Consider the following 18,997-nt stretch of genomic DNA (forward strand, 5'->3'; position numbering starts at 1 on the left):
GAGCCCAACTTTCAAAAGCTCCTGTGTTCAGATGAAGAGCCAAGTCCTAAACTGATCATGAAGTAAGCCCCCACTATGCCCAAGGCAATATGCTGATGAAAACAACAGCATGAACTATTACAACACATAGATACACATGGGGGTGAGGTGCTTCCCTGCAGCAATGAAAGCAGACAATATTGAGCAAAGACAAATCCATCCATCTCCCATCTTTTGCTAGCCACAAAGTCTGCTTTTCAGTAAATTTTGTTTCAGATTGTTTTGTTGTTCTTACTACTTAATACGAAAAAGAGCCAATCCTTGCATTGAATGGAGTCAAGCTTTAAATAATTTGGTGTGATTTTTTCCATGAGTGCCAAATCGGCCCTTTCCTCCACTGCTGAATGTCAGTCAGTATCATGGGAAGTTGTTTGGGGACATACGTGGCCTTAGCACACTCAGGATTTTCCCACATAAATGCCATTTCCTGGTGTTTTCTTCCCTCGTGGTCAGAAAGTTCTTCGGAAGTCTTTAGTTTACAGAACTATATTGTGTGCATGGGAGCAGGGGGATTTGGGGAAATTAGCAATTTGGGTCAAAGTCCTAGATGACACTGTGTTTAGTGATACCTAAAAATGCACTTCATTGTGGGGGCAAGAATAGCGCACGTCACGACTTCACAGTGAAAAGCAGAGATGACTGGAAAGAGGAGTGCTGTCAGAAGTGATGCTGACAGGGAGGAAGAGTTTTAAGGGTAAACTGGAGGCAGATGAGAATAAACTGCTAAGTGAAAAAACATAAACATCTTGAGTAAGCTTTCTAAGTTGGAAATAGAAAACCAGAGAGTTTTTTCCTTAATAGATTTCAGGCATCTTTTCATCCCTTACTGTCGACTTTCTCCTTTTTTCATATAAAAATGGATGGAAAAGTGTTACCAAAGAGTGACAGATTATAATGGTGAAAAGCAAAGCTCAGAGCAGAGGTTCTCAAAGTATGACCTCTGGACCAGCAGTATCAACATCACATGGGAATGTGTTAGGAATGCAGATTCTCAGGCCCTATTCCAGACCTACCGAGTCAGCAGTTTGGGGGCTAAGGTCACTAATTTGTGCTTTTGACAAAAGCTCTCCAGGTAAATCTAGTGTGTACCAACATTTGAGAACCATTGGTGTAGTGATGAAGGGTATGGTATCTGGAGCCAGATGGCCATATTACTTAGGGCAACTCATTTGTTTGTTTGTTTCTCATCTGCAAAATGGTATCAGTCCCAAGCTCACAGTAGAGCGATGAAGACTAAATAAGCAAAGTGTGTAAAATCCTTAGAAGAATGCTTGGCCACCGCAAGTGCTATAGAAATGTTTAGAGGAGGATGATGATTGATTGATGGTGATGATGATGATGATAGGTGCTATTTTCATTTTTTTTCCTTCACAGGCTTCATTTTACAGTTTATAGCAAGGCTCTGTGTTTACCAGGAGACCTTCTTTCCTAATATCTTAGAGTTATTTTCCATGGCTCAAGGCAGTTTTTCTCAGCATGTGCTCCTTGGGCCATTTGCATCAAAATCACCTGTGGTGCTTATTAAAATGCAGATTCTTAACTTCCCCCCAGACCCAGAGTGACGATCAGAATTCTCTAGTGATAATTCTGCATCCAGAAATTTCAAAACCAATGCCTTGGATCACAAGGACTGTGCTCTTCATTTTGCAAACAGGCACATGAGGCATAGGGGTAGCATATGCTTAGGGAAATCCAGAATCTCAGTAAGACCAGGAATAAGAACTGGATTTCTGATTTTGCGTTATAGTAACAGATTATGCAGCTTCTTTGTGGCTTTATTTGCTGTATCGAGAGTTTGATTTGGGTTGTGCCACTTTGTTTACTGAGACGTAGCACTATTTAATCTAAAAATAACATTTACCTTATAAATCTAGAACTATCAAGAATGATGAGTTCCTGGAAAATACACCTGGACCATTATCCATCACTCAGCTAAAATTGGTTCAGTTGTGGCTATATCTAATACATCTCTCTTGTGTTACAGATGAAGCAAAAGGGCTCAGAGAAGTTGAAAAAACTGTCAAAAGTCTCATGACTAGATATCGGCAGAGCAGAAGAGTAGAGCTTGGTCTCCCAACTGCCAATCCAGTGTCCTTTCACCATATCCCACTGTCCTAATCTTTGCTGACTTAATGATTTAAAGCAGCATTTAAAATTTTAAAATAATTTTACCTATACTGCTCACATAAAATCTGCTCTAAGCAGTTTTTTTACACCTCCTTTAATTTCTTTTACTTAAAGATATGCTAACATCACATCTTTTTTTAATAATAGTGGTAAATCAATAATATACCGACAACTAATAACTCAAAGCTCCACTGCATATTGCTTTTTCAACAGTGTGGATCTGACTGTTCTAAAGCAATTAGATTGACTTTTGGGGCTGTGATGGAAATGCTTTGGGCCTTTTCACACAGTGCCTACAGGTCTTGTATATATTGTTCTATCACAGTCAAGCTCCCACATAGTGTTACTATGCATTTAGATAACAGTTCTTAATTTGAGGCCACACAAGGATATTTATCTGCTCTACAAATCACATCCATGTAATTGGTGGTGGTCGGGAGGTGCTAATCATGCCAGGATCACTTGATTATCTTATAAGATGATTTTCTTTCTGTCTCAATTATTTGCACTTTTTATACGATAAATGAACTTTATCTTAATGCAGTCATCTTTCTCCATTCCTCTTTCCTTCTAAGAGTGGAATATTGGCAGTCTTAATGCACTCATACATGACTCCCTCTACCCAAGATGAGTTTCTTTTCATCTTACCTTTAGCTACTTTGCTACTACTTAATGCCTAGTTAACTACTCCTCAATCTTTAGGTTCACTTCAAGTGTTAACTTCTCATTGAATTCTCTCTCTTTTTTTTTTTTTTATCTTTTTATGTAAGAATCTCCCTGCCCCTATACCATGCACTCTTTGTAACTTTACAATGTTTATTTCTTCATGGCACTTATCACCATATATAATTGTAAAAGTTATTTGTTTGATTTTTTATTATCTCTCTATCCACTTAAGACACATATAAGGTCCATGTGTCTATCAGGCAGATGTTTGTCCCTGCACTAAGCACAACACCTGATATGTAGTTCAATCATTTGTTGAGTGAATAATATGTCTGTGAGTTGGTGTGGAATTTTACAGTCTGCTTAGAGGGGTATGAGTATGTGTTATATCTTGGTCCCTTATAAAAACTTCTTTTGAATTATCTCCTTCAGGGATGGGCACTAACATAGACAGGGTTGTCTACCTACTCAGTTAGCTTGACTTCTGACCCCCAAGAGCATTTGGATCGTAGTACCTTATTTTGAGTGGATCTATGTTGTCTAGAGCATCCTAGACCATGATGCACTATTTTCCAGAGCTTGAGTTCTATGGTAGCCTCTGGCCACAGGTGGTTATTGAGCATGTGAAATGTGACTAGTGTGAAGTGCCATATGCTGTGAGTATAAAATACACATTGGATTTTGAAAATTTAGTACAAAAAAGAATATCTCATTAATAATTGTTACATTGTTTAATTATTGAAATGACACATTAGGCTAAATAAAATATATTATTACACTTAATTTCATTTTTTTCTTTTTACTTTTTAAATGTACTACTGGAACATTTAAGGTTATATGTATTGATCAAATTTGTGGCTCACATTATATTTCTATTGGGCAATGATGTTCTAGACCTAACTAGTTCACCTCTATTGTTTGGCGATGTAGACTGAAGGTGATCCACTGAAGGGAATGCCAAAATTGCAAGAGCCTTTCATAGCCTGCTTCACTCTTGGTAGATGTGTGCTAGGGGAAGGGCTGGCACTTCTGGGGAGTGGCTCAGGTGCCATTCCAGGACTCCCTCAATGTCAAATCATGAGGCCCACATACAGTTCGTGTCCCAAGACACAGAAACTTTAAATGTCTTGCCAGTGGTCATATATGTTGCTTAAAATAATGCTGGGACCAGAACCCAGGTCTTTCAATAATACTGAGTCATTGAATTACTTATAGAAGCACCTACTAATAAAATTACATCTTGCCTTTCAAAATGTGATACTAGAAAAATTTAAAGATTTTTTAATAAGTTATGCAGGCTTTCTAAAAAATCAATTAATAAGGAAATTACACTTCAGTCTTCAGATGATTAAATAGAGAGAAAATCATATTGTATACATTGATAAGTTAAAGAAACAGAGATTCCTGTTATTATTGCCACATGTACTATAGTAGAGGATTAAAATGAGATGACCTTTATTTAGTAAAGGAGTATATGCTGCAAAGCAAAATTTAAAGAAGTCAAATACGAACATGAAACCTACTTGTAAATAAACACAAATCTAATAATGATTATTTGCATAGCTATAAAAACTCCCTTGGAGACCACACATTGCAGTTTGGAAAACTGATTGCTATGTCTTATTTCAAAAGCTCTCACCACTGACGTATCAGACTTCTCTTCTTAGGTAAGGAGATGGATTTTTAAATAATTAGCATCATCATCATAATCTTCTGGTTCATTCATTAATTTGGCAAACATTTATTTGGAACTAGGTGCCCAAGATACTACGGTGACCAATGCAGACAAATCTTTGCTCTTTAGGGCTTACATTTCCATGTTCAGGTATTTTCTCAACAAGGAGGACAAAATAAGATGGCAAAGTAAATCTAAGCAGAGCTACCTTAAAATGACACGGGGACTTTTTTTTTTTTTTTTTTAGTTGGGAATTGAAGTGAATTTGAGATTTTTCCATATGCTTTTCTTGGGGAATTTGAAAATGGAAGCGCATATGGAAGGTGCAAGTGCATAAAACACTACCTATCCAGCACTAATTAGTATTTCCAGAATGAAAATGTCAGAAGACACTCTGAAAGCTTCAAATAAAACAATGAGGCTGTGTTAAGGGATTTTCCAGTCATTTTGGGGGGAGCTTGTCATACTTATTCAGCTTGTCTTTCTTCAGCTGGGATACCCCAACCAGACGTTTTAGTTCTTACATCCACTAATGCTAGGAATTCCCAGTCAGAACGCCTTCCCTTCTCACTCAACACAGACTCACTCTCTTTCATTCTCTCACAGTCCGAGTCCTGACCCTGCCCATGTTGTCTCCCTCACGTGCATACACTCTCACAGGTTCCCCCTTCATCCCTTTCAGAGGTTCCTTAAATATGGCACTTTTTCTTAAAGTTCAGCCTGTAGGTGTCTCCATTACTTCCTTATAGCTAGGACCTAGGCAAGCAGGGTTTAATCATTTCTTTAACCGACAACAAGGAGGAAGATTTGATAATTTGCCTAAAAAGAGCAGATGCTCGGGAGGACACGTCTCCATCCTACGTCCCTCCCCTTCGATTTAAGTCTCCAATGAAACTACTTTCTCCCTCTTTTCCAGGCAAAAAAGGCTGCTTGAAGTAAGCATGCAAGACGCCAACACCCTCCTCCTCAGTACGCGCAAGTTTCCTTCGCTCTGAGCCAGCCAAGCTTTGCTTATCCCCTCACTCCCGCCCACCCTTCCCCCCGCCACTCGGGCTCTCGAGTCACCAGGGAACGCGAGTGGGTTGAAAGGACTCAGCGCGGCTACACTGCGCGCCACCGCCTCCTCCTGCGCCTCCTCCGAGCCGCCGAGGGTTCGGCGCTGGACTCCCGCCCAGCCCAGCAAATGGCAGTCGGCTGATTGACAGCGCAGCCGGCCAAACAGGGAGCAAGACAACTCGAAGCCGCCCTACAAGGGTTTGGTTGCGGCCAAGCTGCCTCTTTAAACCGGCTTTCCTCCCGAGAGCACCAGAGGCAGAAGTGCGGTTTGCGGCCAAACCTGAAGGCTCCAATTAGCCAGCTGACTGGCCCCCTCGGCTCAGGAGAGACAAACGTCTTAACAGAAACCCTTGCTCTCTGGGACTCGCTGCTGCGCTCGCGGTGCGGGTCCGTGTGCGCGCGTCCCGCGCCTTGGGGCGAAGCGAATGAGGAGGAGCCACTGCCGGGAGGCGGGAACGACCTGCCACGGGTGAGATGATGGAGCAGCGTCTTCGGCGGCCGCGGCGGCAGCAGCAGCGGCGGCAGCAGAAGCAGCAGCAGCAGCAGCAGCAGCAGCAGCTCTCGAACACACCTCAATGAAAGCGGCGGTGGAAGCTGCTGAGCAGAAAGACGTAAGCAGGCTAACTATCGCTGGCGGTAGCGAGAGGGGATGTAACCTTTTCGGCTCAAGGCTGCGAGGTGCGTAACCCTGAGCGGACCCAATGCCAGCGTTGCCACAGGTGATTTGATTTCCTGTGACGGTAGCTTAGTCAGCCAGGCGTATTTCGTAACATTTTTACTTTAAAGTCCTTTTGGACTAGGTGCCATCTGGAGCAGGGGCAAGACCCCTAGTAAAAGTCGTTCTGTTGATAGGCTGACGACCAAAATTTTAAAAGTGACTCCTCCCGTTACCTCCTCACCGCTCTGCGAGGCAGATGGGAGCCATGGCTTACCCCTTACTCTTCTGCATCCTGCTCATTCATCTGGGATTGGGAGTTGTTGGCGCTAGCCGCGACCCTCCGGGTCGGCCGGATTCCCCTCGTGAGAGGACCCTGAGGGCGAAGCAGCACTCCCAACAGTCGGCTCGAGCCTCTGCCTCGGACCCCTCAGCTCCCTGGAGCCGCTCCACCGACGGCACCATCTTGGCGCAGAAACTCGCCGAGGAGGTGCCCATGGACGTGGCCTCTTACCTCTACACCGGGGACTCCCACCAGCTGAAGCGAGCCAACTGCTCCAGTCGCTACGAGTTGGCGGGCCTGCCGGGAAAGTCGCCTGCCCTAGCCAGCTCCCATCCCTCCTTGCACGGGGCGCTGGACACGCTGACACACGCCACCAACTTCCTCAACATGATGCTGCAGAGCAATAAGTCGCGGGAGCAGAACTTGCAGGATGACCTGGAGTGGTACCAGGCACTAGTGCGGAGCCTCCTGGAGGGTGAGCCCAGCATCTCCCGGGCGGCCATCACCTTCAGCACGGAGTCGCTGTCCGCGCCGGCCCCGCAGGTCTTCCTCCAGGCCACACGCGAGGAGAGTCGCATACTGCTCCAGGACCTGTCCTCCTCGGCACACCACCTGGCCAACGCCACGCTGGAGACCGAGTGGTTCCACGGCCTCCGGCGCAAGTGGAGGACCCACTTACACCGCCGCGGCTCCAATCAGGGGCCCCGGGGCCTGGGCCATAGCTGGCGGCGCAGGGACGGGCTTAGCGGGGACAAGAGCCATGTCAAGTGGTCCCCGCCTTATCTGGAGTGCGAGAACGGGAGTTACAAGCCCGGGTGGCTGGTCACTCTCTCCGCTGCTTTCTACGGGTTGCAGCCTAACCTGGTCCCGGAATTCAGGTAGGGAGGGAAAAAAGATAAAAAGCAACGCCTTCCTTCCGGTTCGTGGTTAGTTGAGCGTGTGGGGAAGGAATGCATGGCTGTGACACTTAACGCCTCCCACTCTCAAAGCAGAGACCCAGGCTGAGGAACACCCCAGGCAGGCTTATGTGCTTAGGGACAAGAAGCGCCCCCCGTTTGTCAGTTTCAAACACTCTGCGAAAGCTGTTCTCTCAGATCAGTTCTCCGGCAAGGGGCAAAGGACGGGCAGCTCTTGGTAGAGCTGAGATATGTATGCCCTGTTTCTTTCTAACCCTCCAGAGATCAGAGAGAGGAGTTCTCCGACAGGGATGATGCACCGAAATCTGGTGCGCTTAGGGTACGCAGCAAGGTGCAGAGTGACAAGCATCTCATGAGAGTGGAAAAGGGAGAGGAAGGAAAAAGAGTTCATTGTTTCTGCTACTTCGGGATAGCCTTTGCCCGCTTCCTCCTACGTGTGTAGTTTAGGGGCGCCAGTTTGTTGTTAGTCAGTTACCAGAGCGCATAATGAAAACAGTGCAAACCCCTGGCAGTTCTGTCTCCTCAGCGGGGAGTCGGTCTCGCAGTATAGCTGTCCCCAGGATCCAGGCTTTGCAATTTGGTCACTGTTCCTTCTACTCATCTCCCTCCTTCCCCCAATCCATCTCCTATTCCTTGGTGCCCTCCTTCTCCTGCTTTCAGAGTTAGGCAGACCTAAGGTTTCTCCTGCCCTTCACATAAAGACACTATATAAACAAACCTGGTTGAGTTATCCTAGGGAGGTAGGGGTCAGTTCTCACTGAATTCAATTAGGGAGCTTGGAGGAAACAATAATAGTTCTGTATTTTCCTGCCTCAAGGTATAGCATTTGTGGGAAGGTGCAAAGTTGCAAATTAGCAGGTGGTAACTTATGCTCTGAGATGTACCTGATCTTTGGGGCGAGGAACTCCTAAGAGCCCTTAAGAGTGAACGTGAACACAAAGGAGAGCAGAAACTCCAAAGAGGGCCTGGGAGAGGGTATAGATTGGAATCCTCTTCAAATTCCAGTGGGAAGAAGGTTTTAGGGGTTGATCTGCTTCTCTACCTCTTGGGAAACTGGGCAAAAGTGAGAAACCGTGTGTGCGCGCGCACGTTTTAATGCCCTTTTGGCACAAAGACAGGATGATGACTTGGAAGATACCAGCAGGAGCACTGGGTGGGCAAATGGGAGGAGTCAGCTTGTTTGTCTTGGCACTGTCATTTACTGCTGAATGACCTCAAATAAGTTGCTTTATCTTTCTGGGCCTCAGCTACTTATCAAGTAAGGGAGTTAAACTAGATGGTCTCGAAGGAACCATCCAGTTATAAAATTCTGCAGCTTTATACTGGCAATGCTTGAGAAGGCACAAATGAAAAGCAACCCCTTTCCTTTGATTCTGTAGGACCATATTAACTGTTTTTGTGTGTGTGTGTGTGTGTGTCTTTCTATCTCTTTCACAAGGATCTTGTCTTAAACCAGCATAACTCTTTCCTACTTTAAGGATAATCTCATTTCCTCCTGATTCCTGCAGGATCCTATTAGTAAGAGCTGAGCCAAGCTTTGAGTCTTTGCCATATTGTTTGCTCAGAAGAGGAAAGATCAGCAGATGCCATTCACTTCCAGAAAATTGCTTTTGGCCTTCACATAAGCCTTTTCAGGGAGTCCCAGTTCCCAGGATTGAAAGATGGATTCTATCTATCTATCTATCTATCTATCTATCTATCTATCTATCTATCTCTTACTAACATATATTTTATGTTACACTCCATGCTAACTGCTTTGCATGCATTATCTTGATCAATCTTCACAACATTCTATGAAATTAGGTTTTATTAATTTCCCTATTTTACCAAAAGGGAACCTGAAGAACAGAGAGAGTAAGTTTCTTTCCCAAGATCACAAAGCAGCTAAGTAGTAGAGCCAGGATTTGAGCTCATTTCATACTTTTAACCACTATGCTAACCTGTCTAATGAAGGTGCCCTAAGAGTGCTGCATGTATTATAGCTGCTGTGTAAAAATATATGTACTTTCAAGGGTCAGACAAGGGGCTGGGGATGAGAACCATTTATTTTCAGAAGTATTTCTCTTAAGGCTTAGAAAGTACAGGTCACCTAAATGAACTCAGGCCTTCTGCTAGCCAAGATAAAAGGCTGGAAACACAAGGGGTCTGAGGTTATGAAGGCTCACATACCCCCTACCTAGTTCTTGGACTATGTTCAGAAAATAGTTTGTTTCTTCTGGCTGAGTCTCTTTAAGTGCCCTCATAGTCATCGATGGTGTTCTTTGGCCAAGGCATGAAGCCAGGCCATTTAGTGTCTGGCTCTCTACAGAATCTGGCCCCTCCTGGCAGCATGGATGAACAGCAGAGTAAGCGTTCTCCTGTGAGTGCTTCTGCCCATGTCCCGTGCCCCTCAGGTGCAGTATTGAGGATTCACACAGATGTTATTTATAGGAACTGGAAGAAATCCTAGGTCAGATGGTTCCTCCTGTTTCACAGATAAAGGAGCAGATCAGAAAGGTGGAGTGACTTGCCTAAAAATCACATATCAAGTTTTTAACAACAGAAATAGGATCCAGGCCTTCTGCCTCTGGTTCACACTATGCTTGCCATAAATATATGCTTAAAGCACATTTCTGTGGCTCTCTGGACCTCTGCACACAACTTATGTTGGGGGCATAGTTTACTTTCTATCATCTTTTAGGACAAAAAAGAAAAAAAAAGCCCATATAACACAGCTATTGTTTTTTTCTAATTGAAATATAGTCAGTTTACAATGTTGTGTCAATTTCTGGTGTACAACATAATAATTCAGTCATACATATACATACGTATATTCATTTTCATATTTTTTTCATTATAGGTTACTACAAGATACTAAATATAGTTCCCTGTGCTGTACAGTTGAAACTTGTTTATCTACTTGATATATAGTAGTTGTGTCTGCAAATCTCACACTCCCAATTTACCCCTTCCTATTCTCTTCCCCAACTGGTAACCATCAGTTTGTTTTCTATGTCTGTGAGTCTGTTTCTGTTTTGTAAATAAGTTTGTCTTTTTTTTTTTTTTTTTGAGATTCCACATACGTGATATCATATGGTATTTTTCTTTCTCTTTCTGGCTTATTTCACTTACAATGACAATCTTAGGTTCATCCATGTTGTTGCAAATGGCATTATTTTATTATTTTTTGTGACTGAATTGTGTTCCATTGTATAAATATACCACAACTTCTTTATCCAGTCATCTGATAATGGACATTTAGGTTGTTTCCATCTTGGCTATTGTAAATAGTGCTACTATGAACATTGGGATGCAGGTATCTTTTCGAATTAAGGTTCCTTCTGGATATATGCCCAGGAGTGGGATTGCTGGGTCATATGGAAAGTCTATTTTCAGTTTTTTTAAGGAATCTCCATATTGTTTTCCATAACAACTGCACCAAACTACATTCCTAGGAGGGTTCCCTTTTCTCCACACTTCCTCTAGCATTTATCATTAATGGACTTTTTAATGATGGCCATTCTGACTGATGTGAAGTGATACCTCATTGTAGTTCTGATTTGCATTTCTCTGATAATTAGCGATACGGAACATTTTTTTCATGTGCCTACTAGCCATTTGTATGCCTTCCTTGGAGAACTGCTTGCTTAGGTCTTCTGCCCATTTTTGGATTGGATGGTTAGTTTTTTTATTAAGTTGTATGAGCTGTTTATACAACTGCTGATTTTTTAAAAAATATTATATTGTTTACTTTAAACATTTAAGAAAAAATATTTCAATGTGTCTTTTCTGTCTCTTCAAACTCATAAAAGGCAAAGGTTTTTTATATTGTTGATGTTTTATCACCTAAGATGTGTATTCTAAAATTTTATAATGTAAGTGAATAGTATATGACAGGTATGGTAACAGGGTAAACCACAAATGAATTTTTGGGAAGCCATGGAAGCTCTTAATCATGATTTTAAATACATTTTGAATCTACAGAATGTTATTTGCAAAAATAAGGCTTTTAAAAATCAGTATCAAAAAATCTATTGGTAATGATTTCCTCATGGAAGAAGAGAAGAAACTTTGTAGTTAAGATTTTCATTTAATTTCAGTTAATATTTCAGCTACAGTTTCCTCAGGTCTAGCATACAAGATTCAAGCATTTAAATTACATTTTATTTTTAGAGAGTATAAATCCGATACATGAAATTCAAAAGTAATGTGGAGAACATGCTCAATTATCATCTTATATTAATGCTTATCACTGTAAAACACCTCTCAGAATAAATTTTATTCCCCTCTGTTTCAGAATGACACAAGTTTCTTAAATTTTAAGTCCTGGCATAAAACTCACATGGGAAGAGAAATTTACTGCTCATTTCTTCCCCCTCCCCAAAAGTGGCATTAGTTGCTTTACCTAAATGGCTCATGAGTCTTTTGTTATAGACTTAACAGTTTAAATATTTTAGGTCCCATCTTCCATTCCAGCAAAAAAAAAAAAAAAAAAAAAGTAACAATTTAAGGTATACCCTAAATTACTTTTATTTATCACATTAGGTTTGTGATGTCTTTGTAGAGTTTTCTTTAAAGTTAAGTCTTTTAGTTTTGCATATTAATTTTTCTGTGTGGAACTTAAAGTACTATGGAATTGGATCTCATTTTGCAAAACCATAGATACCTTCCTGGTGGTGGCTGGAAATGTTCAGCGCCTAGGATGAATGCAAGTGTTTGTTGAATTTAAATTAAGGTAAAGGGAACTTTGAGACCTAATTCTTACTTTATGAGCAGTAAGGAATTTTGGAATTCATTTGATGTCTTTCGTCTTCTCATTGCACAGTGGAGAAACAGACCCAAAGGGCTAAAGGAATTTGCTAGGGTGGTGTAGCTCTTCAGGGTGGGTTATAATTAATGGGAACTGATACATATTGAGCATCTACTACATGTCAGACTTTAGATATAAATCCCACTGCATTTAATTTTTAGTATTCTCAGGTAGTTAGAACTTCAAAAAGTTGAGCAACTTGCTTAAGGGAACATAGCTAGTGAATTAGGGAGCCTGAATCAAATTTAGATCTACCTAGTCATGAGGCTGTACTTTCTACTACCCTATGCCGCTATCTCTTGATCACCAATTTTGTTTTTATTCTGTTATTAAAAAATGTAACATGGTATTGGCTTGAAATAATGAACATATTTGGCCAAGTAAGTGGTAGACGCTTGTTCTTTTAGACCAATCATGTAATCAAGTATGTTATATAGAGAGAAGAATATTAGACTTCAGTTACAACTTTGCCACAAGTCCCAGTTTTGCCTCTGACTGGCTGTGTTACCTGACAGTCAGTTTCTACACAATTAAAATGTGGAAATGGACTTGACGATATCCAGATGCCTTTATAACTCCTTGTTCTATGAGTTCTTAAGTGGCCTCTCCAAATGGGCCACAAGGCGGCTCTGGAAACAGTGCTGATACACATAAATGCAGTATGTTGTGGAAATGATACTGATAGGAGTGTAACATGCAGAAGAGGAAACCAAGTGAATGTCAGACCTGAGGTTTGGTTAAAAAAAAAAGGCAATCGGTTAATGAAGGAAAGATCACAATAGTGTGGAAACCCCCTTTTAGAAACTAATGTAATTAAAATTGGTGTCACTGAGTCACTGACTCCTGAGGGGTCACTTCACTTTCTCTCCTTCACAAACATATGCCCACACACCTCCATCAGAGATTCCAGTACAGATCTCTGCTTTCAACAAAAGAGGATGATTCACATAGCATTAGAGAAATTACCATCTTGCTCTAGGCCAACCATGTCTTATGTCTCTCATGGGTACTGGTAGTGGTTGAAGAGGTAACCTGCAGGTACAGCACAGAGTTGTCTACCTGGGTAATGGATCAAAGAGTTTTTAGATGGACTTTTGCTATTGAGACTTTTCAGTCTCAATTATTTCATCTGTAAACTGTAAATAGTAAAGTATATCTCCTTTGGGATTCGATAAAGACTATGTGAAGAACTGTCATCACATGGAAAGCTCGGTATATATTTTGTATCATAGCTTCTATTTTCCTAAATACTGTCCCTATCCAAACATACGCTTTCTTAGTTTAGCTGTATTAAAGTCATATGATTTATAGTAATTCATAATGTATATAATGGTTTAGTTTCATTCCTAATTATTTTGATGGCCTGTAATGATAGTGGATCATGGAAGAAATACTGGCCTTGAAGACAGAAGATGTTGGTCCTAGCCTGGACCATACCCTTGACTATGGTGTTACCATGGGCAGCCTTTCTAAACTGGTTTCCTCATCTGTAAATTAAAAGGGGTTGGACTAGGTTACTTGTTGGTTCCTTTCAATTTAAATGCTGTGACTATATACATAATTAAATGTGTCACTTTAACTTGTGAAATTCTGATTATAATGCTGAAATCAGTTAATGTATGCTCATTTAAATGGGGATCATGTTCATATATATTCAGTGTTTGACTTTATCATGGTCATTTATTCACAGGATATTTAGAGAAAGCCCTCTCAATGTACACTGAATTAAGTATATACACTAATGGAAATGAGAACTCCATTTCAAAATAAGAATAAATTTACTTAAAATTCAACAAGAAGCTGTTTCACAGGTTTCTGAACCAAGGGCCTCAATATACTTGTGTAATTTCCCTCAAGGTACCAATTTTTAGGCATCCTAATGCTCCTTATTCTTTTTTATTTTTTAGGGAGGGATTAGGTTTACTTATTTATTTTGATGGAGGTACTGGGGATTGAACCCAGGACCCCATGCATACTGTGCATGCACTCTACCACTGAGTTACACCCTCCCCTCTTCTTTCCTTACTCTTAAAAGAACAACCTGTCTTTGATTTACCTCTCTAGTTGGCTTTACATCTTCAAAGAAGGCTATTTAGTGTGATGAAACAGTGCTACAGCATTTTCTTGCCACTTTCTAGAACATGCATTCAGAAGCAGAAATGGGATTTCCAAGACTGCTAAGTAAATGACAAGAGTTTAGGCCTACCCTCCGGGGAGGGAACTAATGCCCTCACTAGAGTGATTTTACAGACTCAGCTCCCAGATAAGTCAAATTTTACTTTCAACTTCAGAAAAGCAGCAGTTTGTTGTTCACTGTTGAGGATTTTAAGGCTACACTTTCCCAAACAAGCACTGTGTTTTATTGAATTTGTAATATACTGGGATGCTGAGAAGTATGTTGGTGTTATTTTGCATTTGGTTGATAAGGAAGCATTAGCACCTTGTGTGATTTCTCTTCAGTTCTGCATTGATGTTCACAGGGTTAAACAGAATTACTAAAATGGTACATTGGAATTTTGATAACTTCAGCAGCCTGATGGCCACTACATGCAAATAGGGAGTTCACCGGCCCTGGAACTATGCTTGGGAGGTTTTGCAGCCAAAAGCATTATTAGGCTCTTGCCCAGCACAGCTATGGCATATGCACTGCCTTGTTTTCCTGATCCTTTGGTCTTATTCACTTTTCAGCTTTTAGCAAAAAACCTTTTCTAGGTGTAATTTCTACTTTGACTAGGCATTTCACTTATCTAATAAGTCTTTCTTCCTTAAACTTGACCTATGAAAAAACTTCAGTGAATAAGCTGTTCTATGAAATACTTCTTCAGTTCAAGAGAAAATTAATCTTCTTGGCTAAAAGTCTTTCTCATCCTGCCCCCCTCCCCATTTTCTAAAACAGCAAATTTAGTATAAGGACAATGACTTTCTTTTTTATGCCAAAGGATATTATAGTGCCTCTAAGCAATCATAGGATTCATCTAGTTTTATTATATAGGTAGAATTATAGAAAGAATTTACTATAGGTAGAATTTATAGAAAACACAGATTAGCTTAAATGTGATCTGACCCTAAGATTATTTTCCCCAAACAAAAAGTTGATTTCCTACCTTTTTATCAAAGACGGTGGTCTCTTTCCCTTTTACCATTAACAAATACTCATAATTAATTGAAATCCAGTTAATTTTCTTTCATTACACTATCTGTTGTAACTTTTCCCCATAATTCATGTATGACTGAAGCATTGTGCTGTACACCAGAAATTGACACAACATTATAAACTGACTGTACATCAGTTTAAAAAAGGTTAAAAAAAAAAAAAAAGACAACATAGGATTAAAAAAAACTTGTCCACCAGTGCACCTATAACCTAAAGGAAACTTAGAATTATATACAATTTTGGCTTACTTCCTTAACCTACTTTTCTCACTATGTGTTTTGTCCAATGTGCATACCTTATTACATTATTGTGGAAGGATTTTTATAGAATAACATGACACAAGGCTTTTCTCTGAGAAATAGGAAAAGGTAATACAGAATAATCTATTTTATCAATTCTAACATATACCTTTTCCACATTTTGATGTCTCTCAAATTGAGATATGTCTTATGACTGAGGGTACATCATTTCCAATTGGCATACATTTTCTTTTAGTGGTATGCAATGTAATAATAGTGCATCTTAAAATTAATGGCATCTTCTATTTGATGACCTGTGATATTAGAAAATGGGAAATCATATTCCATGGTCTCTGGAGCTATAAAGTTCTATTATCATCTATAAGTTTTCAAGATGCAGCAAAATATGCATATATAGAAACAAACAAAAAAAAATCTAGACCTACACCTTACTGCTGTATATAAATTAGATTGCTATTGGTCTTCATGAATAATTTTGTTAAAAAACACAAGCTATGCTAGAACCTATAACCACACTTTCTTTTTAATACATGTGAAATATACAAAACACTGGGCCAGAAGCTGCAGAAACTTTTATTTTCAGAATAGGTGAGGTAATGATTATCAAAATCTTTCCCACACCATCTGGCAAAGCATTTCACTCATGCTGTGGGGAAAAGTCCAGGACAGTGAGGATAAAAGACCACTTATAAACTAAAAATAGAGGAAACAGATCTGTCTTTCCATTCTAAAGTGCTTAGAGGTTTCAGGGTGGAAGTAAAAGCTGTGTGGTATAGCCATGTAACTAGTTTTGGTTAAAGAGATTTAAATGGAATTGTGGAAGTGTGGTCTTGTCTTTTTTTTTTTCTTTTCTTTTGTTTTCTTTTTTTTTTTTTCTTTTCTCGACAGCTGCCTGGAATGGAATGCAGAGTTTAGTTTTCCCCTTATTTGATGCCTCAGATCACTGTGTAGAGTAGGGGTTCTTAACCTCAGAACTACTGAAATTTGGGCCAGATAATCCCCGGTTGTAGGGGATGTCTTGTTTATTGTAAGACATTTATCAGCACTCCTGACTTTCACCAACTAGATGCCAGTAGCAACCTCCCCGCCCAGTGTGACAATCAAAAATGTCTACAAACATTGCCAAGTATCACCTAGGGGATAAAAATGCCTCTGGTTGAAGGCTGCTGGTGTAGAGGGAACATATATAAAAATGCTATTCTATGGCTATCCTTATTTCAAGGGTTCTACATGTATTTCTGTGTGTGTATGAGTTTGCCAGATCACATTTCTATTTGTCTGGAATGTAAGATCACTGCATACATGAAGTCAGACAAGAGTGAGAAGCGGAAAATTTTGATAGATCAAAGGAATATTAATTCACATTTACATATCATTAGGGCTCAAAAAGAACATCTGGCCAAATTACTTGCAGAATTTATTGGTAGGCATGGTTTTACTGCTTGTATAGCTAAATGTATTATATTTAAGATTTCCCATTAAAGGATGCATTCTGAAAAGAAAATGTGTATATGTGTATGCATGAATCTCTGGAGGGCAAAGAGAGGAGAGAGGGAAAAATTAAGAGTGGGGATGGGAAAATGGAGATGAATGAACTGATGAAAAACAATTAGCAATCTATGATGCTGTGGAATAGTGTTTTACTTTTTCATGAAGCTCTGTTTCCCACAGAGTACTCTCATAGTTCTGATGAAACTGAATTATTCTTTTCAGTAAGTAGTGAGGAATCAAGCTCCTAAAGGTTTAATCATCATAAAAACAGGTTGACTGTGCATGCATTTCAGAGCTTTATTTCAGGAAGTCAAAGCTATATAATCAGGCTGATGCAGAGCTTACCCTATTAAAGGAATATTAGTACATTACAATACATATTTTTAAGATGCTCTGTTTGCCACTTTGACCTTACTGATTTGACTAGAAGTTGTTCAGAGTTTGAGTGTATTATAAATGGAGTTTCCTAGGAAAAATAATTATTAAAATGACATGTTACATAAATATTACTTAAGGCTTTAACATGTTTAAAGACAGTTTTTAACATTAGTAATTTCTAGAATCCTAAGGCAGAGAAAATCTTTAAAAATAATAATGACCACATGATGGAAAAGAATGTTTAGGCTTCACAGTGCAAATTACCTTAGCACAAACTGATACATGACTACTTCTTCCCATAAATATGTAATATACGTGAGCTGCAGGGGCAAGGAATGAGGAGCAGGCTGCTGTACACTGTGCTGACCACAGGGAAATGAGAGACAATGCTGGGAATGTTGAAGGATGAGTCCAAGGCCCATGAAAAGAAGGATGAAGATTATTATTTTTCAGGATAAGGCAAACTTTTGAGCTAGCTGCTTTAGGTATTGATTTAATAACTAGTTTTGAGGGAAAGCCCTCATAATCGGCCCTCTGACAGTTATTTAGAAATGTATTTGTCTTTCCCCCCCCTTTTTTTTTGAGAAAGAGGCAAATAACAATTGGGGCATTCTTTAAATAAACAATATTCTAGTAAATGTCATGGGGAAGCTCCTTTTTGAAGAATTAGAATTTTAGCGGTAAAAAGGATTTTAGAGATCATGTAATCCAATTTATTTTTACTTTTATAGGTGAGGAAGTTGAGACCCAGGGAAGTGGTGACCATCACCTGCACAAGCTATAGCTGTAGTGAATGTGTAGTTAAATAACAGGTACAGAGAGACCCTGCGTCATCAAGTAAAAGTTTAAGTTATGTTCATTATTCACTGACCCCAAACTTGACTGGGTATCAGGATCACCTAAAAAGCCTGCTGATAAGTTCCTAGGTCCTCTCCAGACCCTGGGAATGAGATGATGTAAGGATAGTTTCAGAAGTCTATATCAAAAACAAAACTCTTTATAATCTAGAAGCAAACTTGGGAAAAAGTAAACACTATTTGATAAGGTTGAAATACATACAATTAGTTCCTTTTACAAGATTTTAAGAGTAAGAATTGAAAGTTGTAAATGCTTTGCAACTTCAGTTTTAGTCATTCAGAACGTTTGGCTGCAGGCCATTCTGGGTCCCGAAGCATTCCAGTGTCGTGTATGACCCTTGGCAGAGGCAGAATGACTAGCAGGTTATGAGGGCAAGGAGATCACAGGGAAGAGCACTGGAGTGGCGAGCCACTGAGCTGCATGCTGTTTCTCCTTCATTTTATTTTGGGTTATATTTTGATTTCTCACCTTTAAAACAGGGACTATCATGAGAACAGCTGCCTCTTGTTACAATTTGTTTCTCTATGTAAACATCCTGTTTCCTCAACTAGTTGTACATGTCCTTCAAGGACAAGGACCACATTTCATGACCTGTCATATTCACTGCCTCTAGAAATTGCCTGCATATTTCAGGAAGTATGGAATAGTG

General features: G+C 40.1%; 1 protein-coding gene across 1 annotated transcript in view; it reads left to right on the top strand.

The window, feature by feature from the left end:
- Positions 1 to 6,347: 6,347 nt before the first annotated feature.
- The window catches only part of GPR158 (G protein-coupled receptor 158), a 298,552-nt gene continuing 285,902 nt past the window's right edge, over positions 6,348 to 18,997 (top strand). The window contains exon 1 of the mRNA XM_006208906.4: positions 6,348 to 7,379. Within this exon, the coding sequence (XP_006208968.2) occupies positions 6,478 to 7,379 (902 nt within the window). The 5' untranslated portion in view covers positions 6,348 to 6,477. The remainder of the gene's footprint in view (positions 7,380 to 18,997) is intronic.

Source organism: Vicugna pacos, chromosome 35 (genome assembly GCF_048564905.1).
Source record: "Vicugna pacos chromosome 35, VicPac4, whole genome shotgun sequence".
NCBI classification, from domain to species: domain Eukaryota; kingdom Metazoa; phylum Chordata; class Mammalia; order Artiodactyla; family Camelidae; genus Vicugna; species Vicugna pacos.